This window comes from Phoxinus phoxinus (genome assembly GCF_949152265.1).
Source record: "Phoxinus phoxinus genome assembly, chromosome: 8".
NCBI classification, from domain to species: Eukaryota; Metazoa; Chordata; class Actinopteri; order Cypriniformes; family Leuciscidae; genus Phoxinus; species Phoxinus phoxinus.
Window position 1 is genome coordinate 7,586,129 of NC_136883.1, and position 10,089 is coordinate 7,596,217.

The following is a 10,089-nucleotide window of genomic DNA, read 5'->3' on the forward strand; positions in this document are numbered from 1 at the left end:
AAGGGAAAAAAAAGAGAATAGGGTTATATTTATTTATTTTATTTTCATGTTGAAGTGGACCGTGACCTGGACATTTTGATGTTTCACCTAGTCACTGTATAAATCAATCAAATGTGATCAATTTAAGATATTCTGTAGTTTTCATCTGCTGTATGTCTTACCATCTGCAGGCGATACGTTCAGCAGTAGCTCGGGCAGCACTCCAATCGGCAGCATGGACTCCCTCTCCTCACACTCCTCGGAGCAGAACAGCTCCTCCAAAACCTGCTCCTCTCCACAGCCCAAAGACAAGCCCCCGTTCCCCGGCCTGCGGCAGACCCCTGCCTGCACCAGCAGCCCCGACTCCAGCTCCAGAGAGGACACCGGACGTGTGGAATGGGACTCCTGTGGTGTGAACTCAGCTGCCAGACCTTCACCAGCACCAGCGAAGGCTCCTCACTCAGTAGGAATCAGATCTGCACAGCTTAACCGCTCCAACGCCCCATCTCTAAGATCTTTACATATCACAGAAGGTAGGAGCCAAACACACACAACTAAAGTCTCTTATGCTCGTCAATAATATGTTTTCAAATGCAATTTATTCCTGTGATGGCAAAGCTGAATTTTCAGCAGCCATTACTTGAGTTTTCAGTGTCACATGATTCTTCAGAAATCATTCAAATATACTGATATTATCAGTGTTTCAAATGGTATCAAAAAAATGTAACCAGCCAAAACTATTTTCAACATTGATAATAATAACTATTATCAATACTTGAGCACCAAATCAACATTTAACGATTTCTAAAGGATCATGTGACACTAAATCATGTGACACTAATGATACTGAAAATTCAGCTTTGCCATCACAGGAATAAATAATATTTTAAAATGTATTCAAATAGAAAAGTTATTTTAAAATGTAATTATATTTCACAATAATAGTTTTTATACTGTATTTTTTTATCAAATAATGCAGCATTGATAAGCATAAGAGACTTTTTTTGAAAACATAAAAAAATCTGAATTCCACACCGTTAGTGTGTGTCCTATTTTCAGTTTTTTTTTTACAAAAATGTATGCAATTTCTTTATATATACAGCGTAAAGTTTGTAACCCTCTGATTTAGGGCTCTCTGGAGGTCATAAGAGCTATGTGGGGTCTGTACAGAGTCTAGTGTGTGTGGATCATAAAGACGGGGCCAGATCCGCCACATACCTCGATCTGCCTCCTAAAACAATCCTACGGCGAAAGCTGGACAACGGCAGCTCTACGAACGGCTATCAGAGACCAGGATCAGTGTAAGTGAAACTCTTTACCAGTATCTGATGCTAAACCTCACCCTGTGAGCGAATCAAAAGAGTATGGATCGGTGATAGATCTCAGGCAACATTTGAGAATAAAGATGATGAAAAAAAAAACCTCTACTAATACTCTAATGACAGTTCGTTGACATGTAGTTGCAAACTTACTTATAGTTAGTAGAATGTCTAAAGTGGACTATCAAACTAAAGTGTTACCGAATGACTTTCTATGAACACAGCAGAAGTAGATATTTGAGTGACCAAGACATGGAGAGAAAAAAAATATTCATGTTTCACAGATGAAATAAAGCCATACAGGTTGGGAATGACAACCTGTCAGTAAATAATGACAGTATTTTTATTTTTGTGTGAAAATCTCTTCCATTACTTCATTGACGCATTGAGCTTTTATATGTTTCTGTCAGGTTTTAGAAAAACACTACGCCATGAAAAACGTAAAAACATTTATTAAAAGTAGAGCGGAAAGTTTGTGCAGGATTATATGGTGCAGTTGTGGCAGCGATGGAAGCTGCTGAATGGAGATTGATTGCAGTTGTTTTTTTTATTGGCACCAGTTTTAATTACACAGCTGACAGGGTTGATGTGACCCAGCACTGGTTTTTAAATCTTCTCTGCAGGGAAGGATGTATCATTTCGTTTGAGTTATCGTGATGACAGGAAGAAAAGAAACAGCACGTCACTTAAACGGACTCGATTCAAATACTCTTTTTTTTGCCTATATAATCTGTACAACTTTAAGTGTTAGCAACATGTTGATTTGAAAAATGTTTGCCCTGAGATTGTGTACAATCAGTTTCACAGTTATATAAATTGTACATGAATCACTGCTCTATAGGTGATTCTCACATCTGTATACAATGCATTATGTGCATATATAAATATTTACAGAATTAATTACAGAAAAGTTGGGACATTTTGTAAAATGCAAGAATCTGTTATTTGTTAATTCTCTTTAACCTTTATTTAACATACAAAGTACAAAGAAAATAGTTTACAATGTTTTCACTGACAAACGTAGTTGTATTTTGTAAATATTAACAAATTTTGATTTTGATGGCTGCAACATACTCCAAAAAAGTTGTGACAGAGGCATGTTTACCACTGTGTCACATCGCCTTTCCTTTTAATTACACTTCTTAATCATGTGGGAATTGCGGACACTGTTAGTTGCAGCTTTGCAAGTGGAATTGTTGCCCAATCTGGTCAGACAGCTGGTTAACAGTCTGTATTCATCGTTGCCTGATTCTCCTTTTAATGATGGGTCATACATTTTCAATAAGAGAGAGATCTGGACGGCAGGCGGAGCAGTCAAGCACATCCAGTCTATGGTGCAGAGTGTCTAGAAAACACTCAGTTCTAGCATGTGCAGAATGAGGCCTGGCATCGTCTTGCTTCCCAGGAAAGATGTCATCTTGATGGCAGTTTATGTCTCTGTACAATCCAAATATATGCCTCCGTGTTAGTGATACCTTCACACACATGCAAGTTCCCCATGCCGTTTGGACTGATGCACCCCAATACCAGGACAGATGTTTGCTTTTGGACTTCTTACTGATGAAAGTCTGGTTGGTAACTTTAGTCTTTGGGACTGAGAACTCGATGTCCATTTTACCCAAAAACATTCTGAAACATGGGCTCATCTGACCACTGCTCAGATCTCCACTGTATTTTGGATCATCTGAGATGAGCTCGGGCCCAGAGAACTCTGCAGCATCTCTACATTGAACAGATGTATAGCTTTCTCCTTGCGTAACAGAGATTCCAGTTGTATTTCTTAATGCAGCATCAGACTTGTGGGCAAAATGGTTTTCTAAAGTACTCTTGAGCACACGTGGCTGTATTTAACAGAGTAACATAATCGTTTCTCATGCAGTGCCGTCTGAGGGCTCAAAGGTCACGCACATTCAACAGAGGTCTCCTGCTTTGCCCTACACAGGCTGAGATTTCTCTGAATTCACTGAATCTTTTCACAATATTATGTATGGTAGATAGTGAAAGACCTAAATACTTTGCCATCTTTAATTGAGAAATGTGATTTTTGAATCGTTTGACAATTCTTTCATGAAAATTGTCAAAGTGGTGAGCCATGACCCATCTTTTCTTGCAAAGACTGAGCCTTTGGTGGATGCTCCTTTTATACTCTAACAAGATACCCTCACCTACGGTATTACCAATTCAACTTATAATTGTGAATGGTTTCAAAACAGTTTAACTTGGATATTCTTCTTGGATATCATATTTTCACTTTTTATTTTGCCTCTGTCCCAACTTTTTTAGAGTGTGTTGCATCCATCAATATCAAAATTAGTTTATATTTACAAAATGCAATTAATTTGGCCAGTGACAACATATAAACATTTTTCTTTGTACTTTTGTCAGTTAAATAAAGGTTCAAAATAATTAACAAATCAAAGATTCTTGATTGGATTGTGTTTTACAAAATGTCTCAATTTTTCTGGAATTGGGGTTGTATGTATGTATATATATATATGTATAATGTAATATATGTATAAGTGTTAGTATTAATGGGTTAACTGTTGACAAAAAGTGTTGTCCTTATTCTTCTATTGAGTTGAACTCCAAATCTAGCAGTACTGAATGTAGAATGTTGGCTCTCACCAGCATTTAAAAAAATAAATAAAAAAATCAAACTGTCGCCACCTGCTTAGTTAAAATGGTTTGTTCAGACAGCCTAATTCTTGTGCAGTGAAATCATGGCGTCAATGATCATCCTGACATCTGGGCATGGTTGTATGTTACAGGGTGGCTGCCAAAGCACTGCTTTTTGAGAACCCATCAGCCGGAAAACCTCCTCCCTTGGGAAGGTAAGAATAGACACACTACATAAAAACAACTGTTTAAAATATATTGTATGACTAACATCTTTATAAAACCAAAAAATTGTCTTTTAAAACATCCTTGAATTTTATAATTTCATGATTTTAATCCATAGAGATGCCAAAGCCATATATTCCTGTGAAGCCGAACACAGCAATGAGCTGAGTTTCCCACAGGGGGCTCACTTCTCCAACGGTGAGTCTATCTATCTGTCTATCTATCTATCTATCTATCTATCTATCTATCTATCTATCTATCTATCTATCTATCTATCTATCTATCTATCTATCTATCTATCTATCTGTCTGTCTGTCTGTCTGTCTGTCTGTCTGTTTATCCATCTGTTGTTCTATCAATCATTCTATCATTTGTTCGTTCCTTCTATCTATTGTTCTATCTATCGATCGATCTATCATTTGTTCGTTCTATCTATAGATCGTTTTAGAGTTTTCAAAAAGTACCGACTTTGTACCAAGTCAGTACTGAAATGGAAAAATGGTGACGCTTTGAGCGCTGTTGAGCGGAATCGTAAACACCTCTGATTGGCCATTGTGTTCATGCGCTCATTGGATATGTCTGTGATTGGCTACAATGATCAAGCACACGGAAGTGTTAGAAAGTGTTTTGAAAGCGGGAGTGTGGACCAGTCCGCTGATAGATGCCTGTTTTCAAACACTCTCATGTGTATCTGTGTAACTCTGTGTTTTTGAAGTGCGATCATTGTAGCCAATCACAGACACATCCGATGAGCGCGCGAGCACATTTGAGTAATCTGAGATGTTTACGATTCTGCTCAACAGAGCTCAAAACGTCACATTTTTTGAATTTCAGTACCGACTTGGTCTAACAACTCTAGATCGTTCTATTGTTCGATCATTCTATCTATCATTCGTTCGTTCGTTCGTTCTATCAATCGCTTCATTGACTTATCTATCGATCATTCCATCGTTCGTTCATTTAATCTATCGATCGTTCTATCTTTGTTCATTCTATCTGGTGCCGCATATCCTCAGAGTCCACTGTGTTTTGCACCGCCACAACCTTGTGGCCAAATGCAACAATCCAGAGTCTCTCCATGTTGCAGTCAAAGCAATAAACAAAATAAAAGCCCATGCACTGAAGGACAGCTGTGTCAGGAAAACAATGAGACTTTTGAGCGGCTTCTTCTCCATACTGATGTCCACTGGCTCTCAAAGGGAAACTGCCTCGCTGATTGGCTGCTTTTTGTGACAAGCCACATAATTATTTGCTGTTAATTAAAATTTAATTGCATAATTAAAATGCCGTTGCATTTTATTAACACTGATATACACTGATATATAGGCTCATTTCTACTTCAGATTACTTTTTTGCTCTCTGGGAAACTATGATATTAATATTCCCACTGTTCAGTCAAATCAAATCTGTTATTTGGCTTTTAGTGACATGCTTTTTAATTATATATGAAAGCTGCAGTCCGTAAGGGACCTGGTTAATGGATAGGGGGCGCTGGCCAAAAAAAGGTTAAGAACCACTGATTTATCAGATGCTTTTATCCAAAGCGACTTACAAGTGAGGAGAGCAATAGAAGCAATCAAGCCAACAATCAGGCAACAATATGCTGTGACTAGTCCCAGTTAGTCTAGAGCAATAAACATGGCAAGGTTATATATATATACAGTATATATATATATATATATATATATATATATACTGTATATATATATAACCTTGCCATGTTTATTGCTCTAGACTAACTTTTTTTTTTTATATATATATATATATATATATATATATTCTCTCTCTATATATATATATATATATATAGAGAGAGAGAGAGAGAGAGAGAGAGAGAGAGAATAGTAAGTGTTAGTATTAATGGGTCAAGTGTTGACAAAAAAAAATGTGTCTTGGCACTGTCCACTTGCAGAACACAAGCTTCTGGAGGGCACACAGGTCTGAAGTAGTGAGTTTATGTATCGGGGCGCAGAGCCAGTGGTTGTTCTGTAGACAAACATCAGTGCCCTGAATTTATTTGCGAGCGCCAATTGGCAACCAGTGCAATTTTATGAGGAGGTGTGACGTGTGCTCTCTTCGGTTCTTTAAAGACCTCTTCCTGCAGCATTCTGGATCAGTGGCAGAGGTTTGACAGTGCTTTCTTAAAGACCTGCCAAGAGAACATTACAATACTCCAGTCTGGAGAGAACAAGAGCTTGGACAAGGAGTAGCATGTTCCAATAGGAAGGGCCTGATCCTCCTAATGTTGTATACGGCTAATCTGCAGGACCGGGTCATTCATGTGTTCTGTGAAGTTTAATTGATCATTAATTACAAGTCCAGGGTTCCTGGCTGTCCTGGACAGAGTTATGGTTGACCTTGCTGAATGAAGAAGTAGATGAAATCTGTCTACATGTATCTATCTACTCATTCCATCATTCTATCGTTCTCCCATTCCATTGTTCTATCTTTCTCTCATTCCATCATCCTTTTGTTCTCTCATTCCATCGTTCTATCTTTCTCTCATTGATTCCATTATCCTTTCGTTCTCTCAATCCATCGTTCTCTCATTCCACCATTCTATTGTTCTCATCCCATCGTTCTATTTTTCTCTCATTCCATTGTTTTATCTGCTGATTTCAGCCAGCGCTTGCATTTCTTTGTGTGACAAATGGTCAGTAAACGGACTGGGTGGTCAGTGGTCAGGCTGCCTGAGGCTCAATTCATCAAGTGATCTAGAACTTCACTTCAGATCTTAAGTGATTTTTATGAACTGCGACTGCAATATACACCAAGAAACATGCAGCAATGCTGGCCATGAATCATATATCAACTCTGGGAGGTGTATTGCTGTATTGGGAATGTGTTTTGGTGGATCTTAAAATATGTACGTCTTTAGTGACTTGCAGTGGCGGTTACAAAAATCAAAGAAAATGAACTATGACTGAACTGATGCATTTTTGCTGCATACCAGGGCATTACAATTGAAAAAAAAAAATTTGTTCCTGTGTCTGTTCTGTGGAACAACCATCGGTTGTTGTTCCTCGTACATGTCAGGAGTAGAATTTTATTGCTGAATGTATTTTCCGCTATAAACTTGGCTGGGCACCAGGGCATTGAAACGGGTCACAGTAACCTGGTGAAGGCAAGTCTTCCTCTCTCTAAAGCTCAGCAAACACTTAGCACAACATAAACCTCCTCTTACCCATCAACCTGACTTCTCACTGTTGACATTTGAGAGTTCTGCTTATAAAAACGATTTACTCTTTATTTTGCAATCCCATCTGCCTAATGCTTTAGTGTAAACAGATGCTTTGATAGTTGAGAGAATGTTGATATGAGTCATTACTGGGCAAGTCATCTGTGAGGTCCTTTTGAAAGCTTTATGAGGGTAATTTCTTGATGCAAAGTGACCCAACTTTGTTATTAACTCCCTTCAGATGTGGTTCACTTGTGCCTGCCTTTTCTGAGAATACTATTGCTTTGTGAACATAATGGTCAAACTATTTTTTTTTTATGAACGGTCAACTTAACTTGAGGCTGAAGAAACTAAACTAAATAAAAGTGAGACTTTAGAAGTGTTTGCTTATTTTGGTCTCTAGTCATTTTACCCACCAAGTAAAAAATCGTACATCTGATAACTTAAAAATATAAAAATAATAGCACACCTCAGTAAATCACATGATTAAAGGTTACATTCAAGTCTGTTTCAAAAATGCAGGATGGCTTTTATGCCAAATTTGATGCTTAAGGATTGCGGGGCTCAACAATAAGGATAGTCCAGACTTTAGCTTGCCTTGGCAACAATTTCACTGACCCCACCACAAAAAATGGCAAAAAACTGACTTTTAAATTTCATAAAATGTTGTTTCATTCAGTAGTGGTCAAAACTAAGTGAAAAGTGTTTTTATTTGAGATAACACAATGAAACAAGCCAAATTTTAGCGGACATCAGTTTTGGCCAGGCTGTCATACAAAGAAAACTTTTTTTATTGTAAGTAATAGCTGTAGATTTTTTACAGACAATACTTTACTGGAATTTGCGACTACATTACTGATTGGTTTATACTTTTTAATTCACACTATTAGAATAAAAGTTTCTGTCAGGTCATTTATTTTAATTAATTGTGTATTGTTGTATTGTTTTATGAATTAAACGGCTAATAAAAAGGGTTCTTTAAAACGGAGTCAAGAACCCCATTGAACCCTTTTTTTCTAAAAATTGTCTTATTGATGCCTACTTGACTAAGTTATTATTTTGATGATGTTAGATTGGTAACATAAAAAAAAATCAGCAAAGAACATACAATGTAATATTGAATATTTAATTTAAATTTGCAAAACATTCAAGGCATAATACAAGATCAACAAATAAGTTACATTGATCCAATGATAGTTTTGCCATTGGTCCCAAAACTCTCACTGGTTTCGGGTCTCATATCTGTTGTTGTGCCCCAGTTTATTCAACCCTAAGTATGAGCAATAATACTATAGAATTTGTTTTTATATTATAGTAGACTTCTCCACAGCTTAAACCTTCTCCGTTTCTTCTTCGCAGTGTATTCCTCAGTGGAACCAGGCTGGCTCCAGGCAACGTTTGAAGGCAGAACGGGACTCATTCCTGAAAACTATGTGGTGTTCCTCTGACAGCGTCCAATCAGGAGAGGCCAAGCATTTCATGGTATCCATGGTAACATGAATTTTAGACCAAGAGCTTAACGTATATATCAAGCATTAAATGATTTGTAAGTGAACTGTATGGATATGACATTATATGACACTGAATATTAAGAGATCATGTATGGTACACAAACCTCAATGATGAATCGCAGCCGTGATTCTAGATAAAGCTTTCGCTGACATGATGTGCTTCTGGTGGAAGCCGAACTGAAATCATTGAGAGTATATGCACACATTTAGATACACTGAGGTCAGGAGGTGCAATGTACCGCACTAAATGATCCGTCTAGGTCTACTGTGCGGTGGAATACTGCAGTTCTGTCATGAAAGACCAGCTTATAGGTCTAAGAGACAGGCTTTCTTTTGTTTTAGCTCAATTCTTATTATTTTGAAATGAAGGGAAAGAAGGTTAAGCCTCACCATCATAATTAACTAAATTCAGCTAACTGTGGTGTGTGTGTGTGTGTGTGTGCGTGTGCGTGCGGGCGTGTGGTTTCTCATTATAAAATGACTTACTGTTACTTTCATAAATGTTCAAAAGTTTGAGACCACACTTTTAGGATTTTGAACATTTTTAACAAAGAGAAACTAGAACAAAATGAACACATAATATAGATCATACTCTGCATTATTTCTAGCTGACTAATCAATTAAGTAAATATGGTCAACATTTCAGCTTAACAATGAAGCTCATGATTTTTTTTTATACATTTTGAAATAGTGCCGGAGAATGTGATCAGGTTTTGTTTATATGTAGCTTATTTATATTCATTTATCACATTAGGCTGTTCATATAATTTTTAAAGGGAACAAAAAAAAAAGCTAAATATTTTTACTAGTGGTCTCTAGACTTTTGGACCCCATTGTGTTAGGGCTGTTAAACGATTAATCGTGATTAATCGCATCCAAAATAAAAGTTTGTGTTTACATAATAAATGTGTGTGTACTGTGTATAATTATTTGATATATTTAAATACACACACATGCTTGTATATATTTAAGAAATATTTGCATGTATATACTGTATATAGATTTATATATAATTTATATTATATATAAATTATAAATATTTTATATATAAATAACACATTTTTCTTAAATATATACATGAACGTGTGTGTATTTATATATACAAAATAATTATACACAGTAAACAAACTTTTATTTTGGATGTGATTAATCGCGATTAATCGTTTAACAGCCCTACATTGTGTTATTGACTAATATAATTCTACATGCAGTACTGAAATCAGCCATTCAAGCACAAATTATTTTATGTCAAATTTCAGAA

The 10,089-nt window shown here is 36.6% G+C and overlaps 1 protein-coding gene across 13 annotated transcripts in view; it reads left to right on the forward strand.

The window, feature by feature from the left end:
- Positions 1–9,787, forward strand: part of arhgap42b (Rho GTPase activating protein 42b) — a 116,264-nt gene extending 106,477 nt beyond the window's left edge. For 8 of the 13 annotated variants that reach the window (XM_079621554.1, XM_079621561.1, XM_079621559.1 and 5 more), the window contains 5 exons: positions 171–512; positions 1,109–1,280; positions 4,067–4,129; positions 4,258–4,337; positions 8,677–9,606. In XM_079621554.1, the coding sequence (XP_079477680.1) occupies positions 171–512; positions 1,109–1,280; positions 4,067–4,129; positions 4,258–4,337; positions 8,677–8,765 (746 nt within the window). In that variant the 3' untranslated portion in view covers positions 8,766–9,606. Of the gene's footprint in view, positions 1–170; positions 513–1,108; positions 1,281–4,066; positions 4,130–4,257; positions 4,338–8,676 lie in introns of all 13 variants that reach the window. The other 5 variants (XM_079621563.1, XM_079621560.1, XM_079621557.1 and 2 more) reach the window with 2 other exon arrangements.
- Positions 9,788–10,089: the final 302 nt, after the last annotated feature.